Source organism: Vanacampus margaritifer, chromosome 1 (assembly GCF_051991255.1).
Source record: "Vanacampus margaritifer isolate UIUO_Vmar chromosome 1, RoL_Vmar_1.0, whole genome shotgun sequence".
Lineage (NCBI taxonomy): Eukaryota > Metazoa > Chordata > Actinopteri > Syngnathiformes > Syngnathidae > Vanacampus > Vanacampus margaritifer.
In genome coordinates, this window is record NC_135432.1 from 13,410,072 (window position 1) to 13,429,874 (window position 19,803).

General features: G+C 40.2%; 1 protein-coding gene across 9 annotated transcripts in view; it reads right to left on the reverse strand.

The window, feature by feature from the left end:
• camta1a (calmodulin binding transcription activator 1a) overlaps positions 1–19,803 on the reverse strand; it is a 347,902-nt gene extending 328,099 nt beyond the window's left edge. For 6 of the 9 annotated variants that reach the window (XM_077575677.1, XM_077575702.1, XM_077575671.1 and 3 more), the window contains exons 1-3: positions 19,679–19,803; positions 16,987–17,094; positions 4,481–4,584 (exon numbers count right to left, since the gene is read on the reverse strand). In XM_077575677.1, coding sequence (XP_077431803.1) covers positions 4,481–4,584; positions 16,987–17,094; positions 19,679–19,703 — 237 coding nt within the window. In that variant the 5' untranslated portion in view covers positions 19,704–19,803. The remainder of the gene's footprint in view (positions 1–4,480; positions 4,585–16,986; positions 17,095–19,678) is intronic. The other 3 variants (XM_077575728.1, XM_077575685.1, XM_077575652.1) reach the window with 1 other exon arrangement.

Sequence of the window (19,803 nt, forward strand, 5' to 3'; positions counted from 1 at the left end):
GGCTTAGTCCTGACAACATAGGCATTAAATGTGTAGCAGGCCAGAGCAGCTGCTCTCTTGAATGCTGCAATTCAGCACCAGTTCAGAAGCAGTCGCCACTAAGATGAGTGAGCGCTCGCAGTGCTTGGAGCGCTTTGTCGTTCATTACAGCCTGAGGGCGTCGCGCACTCCTCCAACGAGACTTCATGCAGCACTCCCTGGCTTTTTAAGACTGAGTGAGGAGAGATTGTCGCTGTCAGAATTTTAGCAACATTCTGTTTGTCAGTGCTTTAAAATGATGCAATATTGAGTCGCTTGTTAAAAGTCAAGACGGTTTATCCCTAAGAGGACCTTCAAAATAATGAGCACTGCTCATCTATGGACTTCACTCATGCCTTTCACCCACAGGAGAGTTACTACACAACTTTCAAAGGTAAACGTAAGATACAGCTTTTCTCTAAGCCAGCTGTCCCCAACTTTTTTTTTTTTTGTGCCATGGACCCGTTTCACATTAAGACATATTTTGACACACCAAAATTTACCAGTGTTGTCATGATACCAAAATTATGACTTTGATACTTTATTTGCAAAAAGTATGTCAATACCAGATCAACATCAAATACTTTTTATTTGAATGAATTCAAACAGCAATTAGAATACTTTAGAAAAATTGGAGGTGGGGGTTGCTTGGTAAAAAATGTTAAACTGTACTGTACAAAAGTCTTAGGGCACCAAAAGATTTGTCGTTTATTATTTAAGCCTTTGGGCAGTATGAAATCTCATTGAATATTTAATGATTGACATCCCGACCACTAGAATGGAGGATGGAAGCCTAATGATTGTGACCGTTGATTGTAATCGTGGGCTTTTTTTTTTTTTTTACATTGCCAACCTCTCGACAATATTGAGATAATTATTGTATCGTGACGGTTCATATCGTGATAATTATTGTATCGTGATGTCAGGATATCGTTATGTCCCTAGTTATTAACTCATTCACTCCCAGCCATTTTCACTGAAGCAACCACCTTCGCTCCCAGCTGTTTTGCTGGATTTTGACTGATTTTGCAAGGCCTACAGAATATTGTGTTCTATTGCTATAAATACATGGAACCAATCAAAAGAAAGATTATAGTCTCTTCTTTCATCAGGAAAATATATATATATTTCTATCTGTTTCCGTTTTGCAGCAATTAGCATTATGGCTAAGTTTCATCATTATTCACAAATCTGTTTAAAACACTGGGCAAAAGAGCTTTTTTGCAACATGGCCCTGGTTGATACTCTGCTGCCACCCACTGGTCTTTCTTTGAAATAACTACCTTTGCTTTAAGCGTCCTCTTCAGGTCAGAGGCTGCTCTAGCATAAATAAATACAAACTTTTTCTTTCTTTTTTAAACGTATAAATACGTTTTGGGGACCATGGCAATATTTAAATTAGAACATTTTTATACGTTTTTGGGAGCAAATGAGTTGATATGACTTGCATACAAATGAATCAAGCATATATTATATATTCACGTCATTGCCTGACAGAAGTTAAAATTGTTTCCGATAATACTGCATTGTTTGAATTTGAGCTTTGTATTGCATACGGCAGCTGGGAAATTGTAATTCTCCAGGATATCTCAGGCCCTACAACCTTCACACCAGCATAACCAAACAAGAGGCAGACAGTGTTTGAGCATGAAGGGGATATAAGTCTAAAGCCGTCCCTGTGTGAGATGTCCTTCTCTCCAATGATTCCCATCTTAACGGAAATGTCTAGCAAAATAGAGGTCATGGTGTCATGGTGACAAAAAGCAAAAGGAGCCCTGAGAGGATTTGCCCCTTTTTGGTACTTGAGCAGCATGGTAGCAAGGTAAACTTCTTTGACTGTTATATCTATGTCTAATGTTTGCTTTTCCAGTCATCGCAAAGTTTGGTATTTTTTCTAAATGGACATTGTTGGATCACTTGAAGGCAGCTGGCAGAGTAACACGCACTGATCACGATTTAATCATAGAGCCATATAATTGCTCATCACTCTCTTATATTTGGGTAAGTAAACGAAGAAAAGACAAATGAAGAAAGGAGTTTCGCTTGATCAAATTTTCGGCTAAATGCTTGAAATGTATTCCGACACATTTCTCTCTCACGGATCCACCTGGGTGTAATTGTGAGGATAGCATCAAATGAATATCAATGCCAGTTCACCGCATCGCAGAAGTGACCACTCACTCATGCTTCGTCCTGAAGTTTCCAAAAAGTAAGCTGCATGCGACCTCAATCAAATAAAATGTTAATGATGACACTCACATAAATATAATATATTGATTCACCAAAAAAAAATGGATATGGTGTACCTGTGGATTGTTACCAATGAGCACCACTCTCGCATTTACTATCGATGGTGGCTGTTGTGGCTAACACATCCAATTACCAGATCTTTACAAACATGGTAAAACAACAATACCAATCACAAAGAGGCGATGCCAGCGGGATTTCCAAATTGTGTGTCAACGAGCTTCCTCTCAGGGAATAACTTAATTCTAAAACTCCTTTAGCATCCCATCAAAAAACTCCTACATCTCAATCAGTGATTGCCAACCAGTTTTACATTTTAAAAAGCGTATTTTTTTTAACAACTTTTTTTTTTCCCACTCACCACACACACATACAAACATGGTCTCTCCCGTGGGGAAGCGAATCCACGCTGCCTTCTTTTTCTTCTTTTTTAACAACTTGAGATATGTGATTGAGTGACATGTGTAGGGGACGACGTAAAACGGAGCCGAAAAAATACGCAAATCTTCACTTTGGCCGGAGTTTTTAGAAACCTATGTTTAAAAAAAATTAAAAATAAAATGTAATCCCTGCGGACGGGTGGATGACAGGGCAAGCCACAGAAAAATATCTCCCGTTTGCAAAAAACATACATGGCCTCAGTCTTCTGGCCCTTCCATAGAGGAAGCGCTTCCCACTTTGAACACACCATTCTGTTAAGAGTATACTAAGTAATACGGTTTGCAGTGTTACTGTTGCACTGTGGTCTGTATTTCATTAAAAACACATTACAGGTAACTTTTGTCTGATTAAACAGAATTAAAGTTCTGGTTACATACCAATGGTGGACTCTGGTGCTTCTATATGAAATCTGAGCCAAGCCAATTATTTCTGCTTGTCATCATCTCTTCGGCATTCTGTTTTTAGAAATGCTATCTACTATACTAATGATTGAATTGTAACAATAATAATAATAGTAATAAGAAATTTCAAATATGATTACAATTCGATGAAAAGGTTTTTATTTTTATCCAAAACAATACTTGCTCATTTTCATATTAAAGAAAAATGTGTGAATTCATTTGTTTCATTGTTATACAATTAGCATAACGCCCAATAAAACAATATAAAATACATATCGGTTGATATGGTACCATTTACTGTATTTGTTGTGCTTGTTTGGATTGGTATAGCTATGTTTTACCACTTAGGCCTGATGATAAGATAGATGCACTGATTATTATTTTCACAAAAGGTTAATGTCACATCAAAAGTCTCACTCTCCTTTCATGCCAGTAATGATGTTTGCGCACTGAAACATTCTTCATTTTAGGAAATTATTCCTTGCTCTCTTCTGTCAGGCTAAAACATATTGACTTGCATAAGACACCACTACTGGGATCATATTTTTGTCTTGCTTTTTCTACATTCTTATCAGCTCCATATAAGATTGTGCCGCCAGAAACACAGTAGCTGGGCTTTGTTAAAAACAAACATGCTTTTTAATACGTGCGCAGACATGCTAACGACCGTAGCCGAAAGCATTTAGCCCTGTCAAGGGCTTAGAATTACAGTTTGAGATCAATTTCAAAGCTGTGTTAATTAATTTAGACTGCAGCACAATGCGGGTCAGAGAGGGCAAACATGTAACAGCATCAGCCAATTAGAAATGCAAAGCTTTTGCATTTTTTCATAACTGGGCTGGGGAGCAAGGAGCAAATGAATGACAGATGGACACTTGATGTGATGTACAAAATTACAAAGTATTGCTATCCTTTTGTATTTACCATCGTTGACTGCATCTACTGGTATTCAGTTGTCACCTCATATACACGTTACAAATTACACATTGTTTATTTCATTTTAATTTTGAGTATTGTTTACAAATAAGAAAATCAGGATCCCTAGCACTTATTTTTCTTCCATTCTCATTCACATTTTTGGCTTCATTTTCAATCATTTCTACTTAAAATTCAATTTTACGCATGACTACATTCACATTAAATTCATAAAACTTAAAAAAAAAAACATCACTGTGTAGCACAAGCATTGTGCAGGTTTGTTTTTGTTAGTAATCGTGTTTTTAGATCATCATATAACATTTTATGTGTGTAAATAAATATTATGGCACAGACATGTTTTTGTAATCTAAAAATATGAAATGCAAATTACACATTACACATTATATGTCTGGACTATAATAGTTTTTTCGCCAGAGACAAATCTGTGCTTTTACCTCATTGGTGTTCCATCGGTGTCTCTCCTTCGGCAGCGAGGTGCATTTGGGTAGACATTCAAGCAGCTTCTTGGGCAGGTATATTTTCAAATGTCCATGTTCATCTGCAAAAAGAGCAGGACATAACAGCATCATTAGCACAGGCCTCGTACGGCAAAGTTACTAACCCCAAAGGAGTTGGAAAATTAATCCAAGAATTTAATTTTACATCTATCATCTATTATTTTTCAGTGAAATGCAATCTATCTAGGGAGTTGACCCAACATTTTTCACTGTCAACTTGGAAAGGCTGTGTCTATACATTATTTAGACACAATAAACACCCTGGAGTGATTCTGTAGCGTTTGGGGATTTAGTGCAAGAATCTGCTGCGTGTCACATCGTGGTGTATTATTCCGGGAAATTATTACAATGACCAGGCTCAGTGCTTATAACGTAATGTAAGTCATCCAAGCTATAATGTGAACTTCACAATCAGTTCACAGGCAAATCTAAAACTCATGCATCCCCCACATGCATGGATGCATTTCAATGGTTGTTTCATTACGTTGCTTTCTTCCTGCTCACATATGCAGAAATGCACACATTGTACCACTCGAGGGGCACACCGACTATATTGCGCAAGGTCCTGTTCAAGAAGGTGACGAGATGAATCGTATTTGTGAGCCAAATGCAAAATAGTGATTGTCAGTGATCTTATGTTAACAGCTGATGTGGTTCTTGAAAAAGGATATGTCTCACTGGGTTAATGAGGCATGAGTGTCAGCCAAAAACATCAGCGTCTCAGATATCGAGTGCACATTTAGCTTGTTTTGACTGCCCTTGGATGCAGAATTAGAGAGGATGCAATCATATTGGTGGAATTTGACCTCACAAACTTACGTGCCGCAGCTAAGTCAATTATATTGCATTTATTTATGAGAATAAAGTCTTTGTAAAATCATGTATTTGTTTCTGCATACATTATACATGTACATACAAGCCCGTGACATCCAGCGTGGGATTCATGCTGGCGCGGCGTGGCGAGGCAAAAAACATGCAGTAATGGGCAGGCATAAGAAATATGCTAGACGAAAATAGCATCCATTTTTCCAGGTGGTTATAGTAGTAGTGATTGATTGACACCTAACAGATAAGTATGATGTGGGTTCAGTGCATTCAGCAGACATGCCCACACTGATGGGTACATGTAGAGGTGACAAAATAAAAGGATTAATCAGCAACTAATTGACTATCAAATTGATCGGCACCAATTGTAATTATCAAGTATTTGTTTAGAGCCGTTGTTTAACTTAAAATTGTCCAAAACCTCTTATTTCAATTTCAGCGTTTCTATAGTCCTTCATGAAAACAGACAAAATTAGACATTTGCAAACATGTGCTTTTACTTTGAAAAACAATTACCGGAACCAGTAACTGAATCCGTTTCAAAAAGGCTGGTGAGTACAACATCAATCCTGCTAAATAATACCATTTGATGAAAAATAAAATTGTATCTGCTTATTCCATTAATTAATGGAATCATCACAAAATATTCAATAGTGAATAGTCCTAATTACAAGCATCGAAACAAACAAGGCTGTTTGATAGGATATTCGGAGCAAAGAGAATGTGAACAGAAAACAGCTGACTGTGTATTCTCCGGGTGGCTGATTTGAGAAGTTGCCAGTAAAAAAAGGAGTTAAAACTTCAACTAAAACAAAACAGCACTTTAAAGCCCAAAAAAAGAATCCGCTGCTGCTCTTGATTATGGGGATGTAAGATCAGCATATGTGGCTTGATGCACATCTCAGTGCCCCTGGCCAAACAGCTCCATATGGACAATTTCGTGCGAGCCGGTCCATAAAGACGGAACTGGAGCGCAGAATGTAGAAAACCATTGTTCCCCGAGGAATTTAAAAAAAGTAGGTCTGTAGATCTGTATGATTTGGAGTATTTATTTGTATGTATAATTCGCAATGAAAACTGTTGTGTTCAGTATGGCATGCATAGGTATGTGTAAAAATGTGCCTCAGCCAATTAAGAATCCCATACGGCATCTGTTTCAGGATGCCTTAGGTGCCGTGTGAACTGCAAAACATGATGCAAATGAGTGATCCGAGATGAAGGAAATGAGGTGTGGGCAAGGAGTTTGAAAAGCAAAAACTTTGTCCTTCTGCATCATTGTAGGGTCGGGAAGGTCACGCTTTATTGAACCAATTCGCACGCAGATATTCCCAGAGGTTGACATTAAGGCTCAGACCCAGTCTTGGCTACCGCTCTGTAAAGTGCGCGCAGAGAATTTGTAACAGATAGCAGTGGTGGCAGACACATATGGCAGATCTGTCTTTCCACAGATTATTGGGGATTCAGTGCTGCCCTCTGGCACAATAACACCAGCATGGCGAGACGGAGGTGCACTGGAATACATCTCAACTCAAGTATGTCGAGGATTTTCTCACCAGCAGAGTTGAGATACAAATCAGACATGTCTGCTGTGACTGCCAGCAGGCCAAAACGCTTAAGGACGCGGCAACACCCACTTAAATTATTAGCAATTCCTAAAAACACCACAAGTAACAGTGCATTGCTTTAGTCTCAATTTTGTTCATCATAATTTCTAGCCTTTTATTTTATTGTATTTGTTGAGGATTATTAGCATCATTTGACAAACATAAATGTAAATTTCATCTATCATCAAAACCGCTTACCCACACTGACTTCGGGCAAGCGGTACAGTACACCCTGTTTTGGGCATATATTGGCAAAAGACCCTAGGATTGTCCTTAAGTGGGTATATAGAGGTTTTCAATTAAATGAACATGCATATGCAAATTCCACACAGGAAGGAAGGACCCTTGAAATACCAATTGAAATACCAAACCATAGAACTGTTGGGCAGATGCGCTAACCACTCAATCATTGTGCCACACAAATGTAGATTACGTTATTGAAATATTGAAGGACAGCCAGTGGGGGAAGAAAAAGATTATTTGGAAAAGGCAAGATATCCGACATATATATGCCAGGCAGTAAAATTCAGAAAGAGTGAGTCATTCTCTATTATTGCTGTGTTTGCTCATGTATTTTACATCAGGCACCTTGTTGGGCAGCTAAGGACTAGGAAATACGCCAAGTTTGTTAACGGCAACTATTGCAGTATTTTTGTTTCTATTATTGATTTATTATTTATTTAATGATTCATTTCCACTACGTCATTTTATGTGAAGTTTGTTGGAATGTCGCCGATGGACACGAGATATAAAAGATATAATAGTGAATAAGCTCAATCAGCATTGAGCCATCAACACGAGTTGTGGCTTGTGTGAAAATTATTATTATTTATTTATTTATTTTTTTTACAGAACAGGTTATATACTCCAGCTTTAAGGGTTAGTTTTACAACACAAAACCCTTTGAGCAATGCATGTTGGCAAGTGAATTTGTTTTTCAAACTGTGTCACTATGTTTGCCACCAGATATTATTTTCTAGTATGTTTTGAAGGGTTCAAAGTTCAATCCGTAGCGGCTGGGCAAAATAGAAGAGCTTGACAAAAGCAAAAACAGGTGGGGTCAAAATGACGATGGTCATTTTTACAGGCGTTTATGTGCTCAGATAATGCAAAGCAACCAGCCTTTTGTTAAAATGCTTTAGACTGTCATCTGATTTAACCTTTCAGTGATACATCTCAAATCAGCTGGCTGCCAATTTCCAAAATTGATCAAATTTCAAATATGTGCATGCTCAACAGTCAGAGATGTTGTTTTCATTATACATTTTATCAAACAAACATTAACGGAAAGCTGGAATGATTGTCTCGATTTTAATGATACGTGTGGAAAAGCATTTACAGCAAAAAAATAAATGGCTTTCATTTGAAAAGAATAGGCTCCAGCTCACCCATGACCGTAATGATGATAAGCGCAAATGGCGGCTGGTGGAGGAAAGGTTGTTGAAATTCTAAAATTGCTCAGGAAAGTTGTCTCAATGCAACCTTTAACTCAGAATTAGGTTACACGTGACCAACCTAAAGAATGTTACCCGTAATCCTTTTTTATGGCAGCAATATTCAAAGCTCTCCTATCTCTGGAGACGGAGTCACTGAGGTGGTTGGAAAGCTCCTCGGTGGCAAGGCCCCGGGGGCGGATGAGATCCGCCCGGAGTTTCTAAAGGCTCCGGATATTGTGTTGTTGTCGTGGTTGACACGCCTCTACGTGGACATCAGGGACAGTGCCTCTGGATTGGCAGACCGGGGTGGTGGTGGTCCCCCTTCTCAAGAAGTGGTGTGCTCCAACTACTGTATAGAGCAGAGGTGGGCATCGAGGGCCGGAGTCCTGCAGGTTTTGCATCTTCTCCAACACAGCTGATATATGATCAGCTCATCAGCAAGCTCTACATAAGCCTGATAACAATCCTGTTGATTGGAATCAGCTTGTGTTGGAAATGAGAAACCTCCAAAACCTGCAGGACTCCGGCCCTCGAGGACCGAGATTGCCCACCTCTGGTATAGAGGGATCCAAAAGAGGATCCCTGGTAAGGTCTATTCAGGAGTGCTAGAGAGGAGGGTCCGTCGGGAACGCATCTCATCAATATCTGTATAATATTTATTGTTTATCTAAAAATACACATATATTGAAATTTTGTGCTTTTATTATTATTAAAAAAAAAAATGAAGTGTTCTTTGATAGTGGTAGGGTGGCATGCTAGCGCCCTCTCAAGGCCGGCTGCCACTGGATAAGCGGTACAGAAAATGGGATGGCTGTATAGACGACCAAATGTGTCAGCAGATGTCATTCAACTCATATCTGTGGAAATCACATTTAATCTTTGAATCTGTTTTACGGACATCACGCTAAGATAAAGGGGGGAAAAAAGCTGCAACAATAATGCATCTGCCGTCATTTTGTGCATGAACATGTAATGGATTAAAGTGCTGACTCTCCTCTTTGTGTTTGCTGTTGCTTTTGGAGTAATAAACTAAATAAAAAATAATTGAAAGTTAGTATGGAGGTGCTGTGCTACGGCAGAGACCGTTTTCGCTCAAAGCCTCTCAACAAACGCTATGAGTGTTGATCCTGCATTTATTGGTTTGCCAGTTTAATGCTAAAAATATGGGAAGATTTGAAATAACTGACACATGATAGCCAAAGATCCGATCAATTGATACACTCAAGGCGTTGCACTTCTCAAGTGATTTGCTAGTTTCCTTTTTTAAGCATTGCCAGTGCCACAATGTATCATCATAACAGACAAATTGTTTGTGTTTCGTTTGTCGAAGACAATTTTAGATGCTATTTGCACATCAACATCAGACAGCCATTGTGATTTATGCGTCTCGGTCACAGATGACTGTATTTCCTCTTGCCTCTTCTGTTTCAAACGCTGCCGTGTGCTATTAAATAAAGCATGTGTTTTAGATGTGGCACTCAGCTGCTCAGATGTTCAGACTTGGCCTTCTCTAATCTAGCAGTCATTGTCTTACTTGGGAGCCGTTTGGTTTTACACGGAAACACGTCTCACGAGGCTCGCAGGTCGCACAAAAAAGTCAACGCAACATTACCGCTGTTGAATGCTGAGATTTCGCCGCTTTCTTAACAGCTTTGTTCACTCAGCTGTTATGTATCTACAGTATATTAATGCTAGCCCAGATGTTCTGCTGAAATCAGGTTTCAGCAGCACTTTAAAAGAGTTGTCCACCATCTCGTGAGCTCAAGACAGCCTGCATGTGATTGGATGCCAGAATTGGAATACACAGACAGTTAATTAGTCTGAATTGATTGGCAGAAGATGAAATTACAAACATGTCATGTTATGCACAAAACCAAGGGTGCAGCTATGCCATGCAATCTTCCCGAGTAATTTACAGATCAAGTTTTGAGCTTTATCAGCATCTTGTGTTAAATTACATATTGGTAAATACTAACAACTCACTAAATCATGCTAATTATGTTTGTGGAGGTTTGCTGAACACAGAGATTGTGATAAAGGGTTATTAAGACATAAAATATGTTGGTGTGCTGATTTTGAATTGCGACTGAACTTGGTTTGGAAGCAAACATTCCGTATTTGAGGGATTTCTGTCATGCTAGCTTGCTCCAGCCCCGCCCTCAAGACGAGAGTGAGGGTCATGAGCCTGGAAAGGCTGACAAAAACAAATCTGTAATCAATATCTGAGCCCGGAACGCAAGCGTGGGTCCCACCAGCCCCGCAACCTCCCTCTCCTCTGTCTCTGTCTCAGCGCGCTTCGAGACTGACGGCTTTTCTTTTTAATCTGTGCCCACATTGTGGTGAAATTGCAAGCTAATGTTTTGGCCATAGATCACTCAGCAAATCACTGCTGGTGGTGCAAATCTAGAGTAAGAGACTGAATGGCAATATTCTTCACAGCAGCTAACACACTTTAAGGATGTGGAGTATTATTTGCTCTTCTGCAGTTAGTTATGCATGAAACGTGCATATAACAAAAGCAAAATTGTGGATCAACTTTAGACTAATTGGATATGTTGGATCAAGTTCACCCCATCATTGTATGGAGCATCCGGTCTTCAAAAAGCATCATACTAAAGATGTGGTCAGGCAGCAGTAACAGCAACATGGACCTAACATGGCACTAAGATCTATTTCAAGCTTTTCAATCATTATTAAAAAAAATAATAATAAAATAAAAGCTACGGTACTAAAAATTCAACATCCCCAATTTTCACAAGCTCAATAGCCAAGGCTGTGTTTTGTTATAAAATTCTACAGTTGGTTTTAATGTTTTGATTGCAAGTCTTCAATTAAAAAATGTTTATTAATAACCAGGGATGTGATTTGACCAAAGTGAAATTATCTGAAAATTTAGCCGGGGGTCTGGGGGCCGCTGGCACCCAGCTAGGGTTTTCCGTGTTTTTAAGTACTTTCAATGCACTCACATGACAAAGAAATAGACAAAACAACAGCATAAATTTCCAATGTATATTGAACTATCCCATATGAAATGGCAGTTTTAGTCAACTCAAAATCAGTCACATTCAAAAACATTGGACTGCCTTTGCTTTTAAAAACTATCACTGAGAATATCATCATATCTAACTAATGTGATTACTAAGTTAACACATAAATAATGTTGAAGAGTTCAAATTTCATGAACAAATAATTGTATCATGACCAAATGAAAAGTAACTCATATTAGAGCATACCACAAATGTCTTTGTTATAGCAGAAGATGTTATCTGTCGGAGTCATGTGCATACACAATGAACTACTAAAAAAATAAAAATAAATAAAAAAAACTGATTTTTTTTTTGGGGGGGGGGGGGGGGTATAAAAAAGCGGAATTCCGCGAATTAGCGGAAAAATCACATCCCTGTAATAACGAACTTGTTACAGCTCAGTGTATGTTTTCAATTACAGTTCAAAAGAGAGTTGCAAAGCGACAAAATTGTAATCGACAGGTCAGACCAGAATTTGCACCGAAAGCTGAGAAAATGCTGTGTTAAGTGTTGATATTTTAGGCAAGAAACCATAACAACACTTGAGCATTCGGATTGGCCAGCATAATTCCGAAAACATAAAATTGGCTATCTTCCACTGAATTCTTAACAATAAAAGAAGCTGTGTTATTTCAACTAGAAATGTGCTGTCATCTGCTGCACCTCCTGCAACTAACAATGAGGCTCACTTCTGCAGATAAGGGGCCATTTTGATCACTTAATCCCTTTATTAAATGGACGGAATAATACTCAAACACTCAAGCAGTTACAGTGTGTGTGACACAAACTGTGTATTACTTGCACCACTAGCAGCCAGGGGATTTGAAAGGCAATCTTCTTCAAGGGTTGATTCCATCAATGCAAGCGCATCAAAAAGCACAACAAAAACACAGGCTTAATACAGTCCACTAAAGAGAACATGCATGAGGAGAAAAAAAAAAACAATCACAGGCCAATATCAACATGCAGTTTCAACAGCATTCCTCAAAGTAAAAATAAAAATATATACATATTGGTATCGCAACAAAAATAAATACAATCAAGCAAAATGTGAAGTAAGGACAGTGTGAGGGTACAAATGACTTTAGTGGTGATGGAAGAAAAAGCTCAGCCCACAGGTAGGAATCAAGGGAGAAAGTGGAAATGTGGTCAGCCAAGCTGCGGTGTTGTGGCTAACTCGTGACATGCTATCAAATAGGAGCAATCAATCCACCGGTGAGGCGAGTCTAACGAAGGAGGGAAGGTAAAGAGGGGGTTTATCCTGCATGCATCCTGGTTATAGCATTGACGTCGCTACTGCTGGACTGTAAGATTCTATTTCATCTTGCTACCATCGTGACAACCATTTGTGGACAAACGTTGAAAGCGCTAGCACTGGAACTAATGCAGTACTTTAAAATGGGATTCCTATCGCTCACATGACAGTGAATAACAAATACTGTTACTGTAGTTCTCTAAATATAGGAAGTTGATGAATTTTTAATGTGATATAAATCTCACTATGTACAGGGGTGTCAATGGTCACGCATTGAAGGTGTGGCACATGCATTTCTCTCCATTCTCACGCTCTCACGCTTTACTTTTATTTCTCACGCTAAGAAAAAGTATCTATAACCAGGATGGAAAAACAAATGTGTGTTTTTTAATCTCCACACTTTTATACCGTAAGACAACTCCCACATAATACGTTCAAATTTCAACTTGCTTCAAAAATTCACGCCTCTCGGAGTATATATTGTCTTATTTCACATTACTTATAGTATTCGCACAATTTAACATTAAATATCAACTTTTCCCCATTAATTTTCAATGGGACAGACATTGACATTTTGAGACCACTTCATTGGTCCCATTTTCCACGCCTACTTCCATACATACAACTTATCATCATAATAAAAGAATTATTAGTTCACCACTAGCTGGCGTTAAATAATGCACATTGTCCCTTTAAGCCTAGATGAGACCAGCACGCTACACATCGCAGATATGGTTTCTTTCGGAGGGCTGTTATGACTTTAAACCCAAATAAATCTATGATCGCCTCATATTACATATACACAACAAATGCATGTATAGTTTAAAAATCTGAGGTCAGTAAAAATGTTTTTTTTAAATATTATTACATTTATTTTAAAAGAGGATTGGCAACAAAAAATGCTTCCAACAGCTCAACATTTTTAAAAGAGTAGACTATTTGCAATTTTTGTATTTCAGCAAGAAACGTGAAGTTGATGCACATCATTTTCTTTCAAGGGCCACATAAAATGATGTCAAGGGCCAGATCTGGCCCTCGGGCCTTGAGTTCGACACCTGTGCTTTAGGTGAAACCGATCTGTGCAGCAAAAAAGTTTGGACAATGAAAACTTACTATGTTGTTTTCTTAACATTGGCCTGGTGGACTTTACTCATCTATTTAAATTTTCTCAAAGCGGGTTGTAGAACTCCCATTAACTCATTCACTCCTAGCCATTTTCACTGAAGCAACCCCCTTCGCTCCCAGTTGTTTTACTGGATTTTGACTGGTTTTGCAAGGCCCACAGAATATTGTGTTCTATTGCTATAAAAACATAGAACCTAACAAAATAAATATTGGTCTCTCCTTTCATCAGGAAAAAAAGTATATTTCTATCTGTTTCCGTTTTGCAGCAATTAGCATTGCAATATAGCTAATCAATATTCACATTCCTGGTGAAAACACTGTCAAATAGAGCTTGTTGCAACATGGCCCTGGCTGATCTCTTACACTCTGCTGCCACCTGCTGGCCGTTTTTTGTAATAACTACCATTACTTTAAGCCACTACTTTATGTCAGCAGCTGCATCAAAGCCTTCTTTATGCTTTTGCATAAAAACGTATAGATACACTTTTTGGGAGTGAAGGACAAAGTATTAAAAAAATGTATTTACGCGTTTTTGGATTTGAATGAGTTAAAGATGACCTCATTTGGAAAGAACACGCATCTGTGGGATGAGCAGCACGAGTCACGACTGAGCTTTGCATTCATGTAAAATTCACCAAACCTTTCCAAACAACTAACTTTGTTATTGATTTGGCACGTTTTATATACAGTAGGCACAACTGACTTCAAGTCATTTTTTAGATCCTTGACATGAAATGCAAGACATCGAGAGCAGAAGTGATACATAGGTGATGATAACAAGCTCTCCTTGATATCATTTTTTAAAGTTACAATAAGCTTGTATGACAGCTAGACATCCATCAACCAATCTTGACAATATCCGTGTGCGCGCTCTCATCTTAGCTTTCCTAACACAGTTGAACATCTTAAGAATGTACCGGTAATTTCATTCACAGCCCACATCTCCACAAATTAGTAATCCAAGAGACTTGAAACTTCATCAAATTTATCAAAAATCTTCTTTGCACAGACCTTTACTATCTGCAGCATATGATCCGTTTTATGTCCGAGCAACAAGGAAGACGGGTGGCACTTGGCCAGCTACTTAAAAAGAAGTCCATTTTGATTGGGCCGCCGTTTAGGGCCCCGCCGCCTGATGGCTCTCGATGACGAGATGGATAGGGGTGTGAAAACTTGAAATAGTGTTGGTGTGGAAATGGGGAACCAATTATTTTTATCATTTGGCCTATAGCCTGTTCGACAACACTCTTACATACAGTGAAATTACAAACCGCCCACAAGCAAAGGCGAAATCTAGCAGGACAAACGTTGCACTGCCTCTCGCCTTGCCGGCGTCTAGCAGGAGTGTTTGACCTGCTGCACACGAATTGGAACAAAAAAGCCTCTCAGTTGGAAATAATTTCACTGAATCTTACAACATGCATTATCTACGCTATTTTTTTCCCATCTGTGCGCATGTATACCTCGATAGCGTTGACTGGCTACAATGTTAACGTGGCTCTAAGTGGTTATTGTAGTGTGGCGGAACACAGCATAATAAGGGAAGAGTGTCAAAAAGTCAAACAGCTGAAAAAAAAAAAAGCCTATTACTAGAAGTTCAACAAACATGCACACACGGTTAACTGCCTGCAACAAACTGAAAATGACTCTTTATGTGTTCTCGGCCCTCACCAAGCTCACCCATCCATAAAAATCCCATCTCAAGGAGAGCAGAGGTGAGGTCTCTCTCTCTCTCTTTCTCTCTCCTTTCTCTTCCACGTAACACCTCTCGCTCTCATTCACTCTCTCCCCGCTGCTAACGCATGCACACAAACAAAGGGCTGCGCCGTATCATAACTGCTCCCACAATTACTCAGACGATTACTCAGATCAATGGCATATCTGCCTGCCATAGAGTGTCCGGCCAAAAGCAACCTCCAGGCTGAATGCATTAAAGCTGCGTACTATAAAAGCCCACAATAACAGAAGAAGCGGGGGGAATAGCAAGAGGGCTATTGTCTGTTGCCACAGTCACGTGTGTGTGTGTGTGTGTGTGTGTGAGTGTGTGTGTGTGTGTGTGTGTGTGTGTGTGTGTGTGTGTGCGAGAGGGCAAAAGTGCAACAGCAGTCTGCATCTATGTTTCAGAGATCTGCAAAAAGTGCTGTCTGGCCTTTAAATCTTTCAAAACAGTCTCTTTTGAAGCAGCCCAAAAAAAAAAAAAAAAAAACATGCAGCGCAGCAGTGACACATATCGAGCGAGGAGTCTAACAAGGGGTTGCTACTGATTTCAGACTCCCTATTTAGAAATGACAATACATGAGCACACGCTTAATTAGCCGATCTCGAGTCTAGATCAACAGCCACAGTGACGAGACTGGTGTATTCATTAACAGCGAAGGGGCTGCTTTCTTCAGAGGAACAATCTGACTTCTTTTTTTTCCCATACACGAATGAAGGGAAAATCCCCCGCAAATAAAAGGCGAGGCTTTGGCCTACATTTCCAACTGATGTGCTTGGTTCTCAGCGCTCCTGCTCAGACGCGTGACAGCGCTGAAATCATTCACACCGGCAAAAAAAAAAAAAAAAACTCAACTGTGACGTTGTCTTTGTTGCTCGTGCCGCTTCTACAAAGAGCACGTGTGTCCGTTTGGAGGGAAATAAGATACAACAGGATGTTAAGGCGTGATTTGATGTCAAAAGCAAAAAAAAAAGAGCAAAAGCTAAACGTGATTGCTCACAGCATGAACTGTCTCTCTCTCTCTCTCTCTCTCTCTCTCTCTCTCTCTCTCTCTCTCTCTCTCTCTCTCTCTCTCTCTCTCTCTCTCTCTCTCTCTCTCTCTCTCTCTCTCTCTCTCTCTCTCTCTCTCTCTCTCTCTCTCTCTCTCTCTCTCTCTCTCTCTCTTTTAGCGGGTCCACTCAGGTCCTGATCCCTCGGCCTCGGCATGGAACAATCCCTCTTAGTTAACGACAACACTTCAGCTATTGACAGTGTGATCCCGCAAAGCTGATACTTCAATCAGCAGAGCGGCTGGAGGAGGTGTTATGTTGGAGAACACAACAAGGAAGGGAGAATGTGGGATGGGGGGGGGGGGGGGGAGATGGAATTGAGGAGTAAATAAATGAATCGATGAATGAATAATTGATTGGCCAGCGCGTGGCCTCTCGGAGCGGCAATGCAGTATTAATAACTGACTCTTACTGTTGGTCTCTGTGTCATCACTGATACTCTTAGGTGGACCGTGGCCAGCATAACACACGGTTGATCTGTACATTCGATCCGGATTACGAACTTTCTTCAGTCCTTCGGGAGGCAAAGACAAAACAAAGTAGAGGAAAAGGGGGAAAACAGTTACTTTTTGTATCCTGTGATGGTGGAGAAAATTCCCCATGTAGATAAGGCAGAAATCAGAACATATGGCAATAACATTCAAAACAATAACAATTTATCATTGACAATGAAATTTAGCACTCTTTTTTAAAAAAGATATTTGACTAGAATTAGTGGAGAACCCAGAAAAAGAAAAAAAAGAATTAGTGGAGAACCTACTCAGTCACCCACCTAACTCATTCACTGCTGTAGACGACGTTGGAAATTGGACACGTTTAGGCACCTCACACTCAAACAGAGATTATATTAAGTATGGTATAGGACTATACGTAGAGTCACAGTAGATAGTAGAAAGTGTATGTCACGATTGTGAGGAAAAGATGGAGTAAAGCCACTGATTTTCAACACAAGCTATGCGGTGAGTCAGCGTCACTCACTGTGCGTTTGATCGTTGTGCATCCCTAAATAAATTGTTATTTTGCCATTAAAAGCCATTTTCAGCCTTCTTTTTGGGGTTGTTTATACTGTGGGGTGTCACAAAGCAAATACTAATATTCCGTTTTGAGAACAGCTGGCAGTAAATGAGTGAACAATTCAAGAAAGATAACAACGTGCCCTAGCAAAGTTGAGGCTCAAGGTCATTTGACCTTGAAATTAAATGTATGTTCTTAAACCATTCGTCGTTTAAAGTAACAGTTCTGACGTTTCAAGCAATTTGTTTCGTTTTCATAAAGGCTGAAAGACTAGTGTTTTCAGCGTCCCCCAGGCTTTGAGCTCAGTAATGGCCGTATGTTGCTTTTTATGGGTGCTAAAATAAAAAACAACAACAACATGATTGCCAAGGGTCCTGACAAAATAGTTAGCTGGAGTTCAAACCTCAGGGCGTAAGCAGTACCGCACTAGTAAGACTGGGTCATGGCCCCCTGGATTTAACACAACACGCAGCCCTCGGTGGTTAGGGGCCGTCATCGTCTGGGATGTCAAACTACTTAGAGGGATCAGCGCTACCTGCAAACCCCCAAGGTCAAAAAGGCACCTGACAGCCATTGTGATGTTTTAAAAGTAGATGCAGTGTGCCTCTCAAAGCTGAACACATTTACATGGAGCTGGTCTTCCTTCTTTTTCCCACTAGCCCACCTCGCAGGGACACTCAAAATAACTTCCCGTGCTCAGCAGTGGGACTCCCAAGTGAAGGTTGTGCAAGAACAACCTGGCCCTGTTCGGTAGGTTTCAGATGTCTGGGTGAATACGTGAGGATGGCACATGGTGAAGTCATTATTGTACTGTACTAGGATACTAGCAGACGTCTTCATTTTTGCCACAGACAAACGCTTCACATTGTGAGTGAGCTTCTGTAGCTCAACACCACCCCCTGGCGGGACACTGTTTACATGCTAGCTGAATTCCTCACATGGAGGAAAAGCTGAGCACAAAACGATAACTCTCCTCTAAAAGCACAAGTGTTTGGAGTTGCTGACTCCAAAGTCTGCGTAAAAGGCTGGGAAAGTAAAAAGAGATTACAGAGATTTTTTTTTTCTGCAATGACCTATATTAGAGATTTATTGTCATGGAAATATTTCAGCCCAAAAAAACAAATAGGGTTTACAAGAGTCATACTTGAGGTGACTCAATAAAGCTTAATTATCAGGGTAGCGTCTCAATCATGTCCAATACGAAGGAATCGCTGCTGCCAAACTCCTCATTTAAACAGCTTTTCCCACCTGCGTAATGGCTTTCATTTCAAGTTAGTGAGCCGTATGAAATGAAATGAGTAGGGTTGAAGACATCACTTTGCCCGATGTGCGTTGGAATGGGCCGGCAAGCTGCTGCAAGCCTCATCCTCACCGTTTCCTCCGTCCGGTGTGATGGCATTCAGCCTCGCTGAGTGGGGACGTTCCACGGTAGAACCCTCCCAAATATAGGCCAAGTACTTGAAGTCAAATGAGGAAAACACCGGAAACCGTGTTCGCCTGTACTCTTGTTTGACACAGTGCTAGCTGAATGTCAAAGACGCTCCGACACGAGCAGAGTAAATAATAAAACTAGTACGCACGTTTGGCTCGAGACATGATTGTCCTTGTGGTTCATCCTCAAAACAATAGCGAGTGACACAAGGCGACGACAGCGGGGGGTAAATAGGAGGAGAAGTTGCTCGACGGCGCCTTGACAAGCTGTCATTAACTTAGCTCGGAACCCACGTCCACGATAAACACACCACTTCCCGTACGAGTCCTTCGCTCCCGTGGAGCCCCTTCGGAGCTTCGTGATGGGACCGGGAGCTAACTAGAAAAGCAGGCTAATATTAGCCAGTTTGTGTCTCCACGTTTCAGCCGTCTGCTCGCGACGAGACAACAAACATCGGAGACGTGTTTTTGTTTGTTTGGGTTTTTGTTTTGAATTTATTTATTTATTTTTAGGTAAAAAATGACTTCACTCGCGCGCGTCGCCTGCTCGCCACTTCAAACTGTTCGCCGACGTGGGGGGAAAAAACATACACACACACACACACACATTCATACACGTTGCAAGTGAATTAATCCTATTATATTTCTCTTACCTTCCGGCTTGTTTTCGGCAGCCATTTCCCCTTCACGCGCAACATCCTCCTCCTCCTCACGACCGTGGGTACCACGCGCGTGCACGGCGAGGACAGCACGCGGAGGGAGTGGAGGAGCGGGCGGC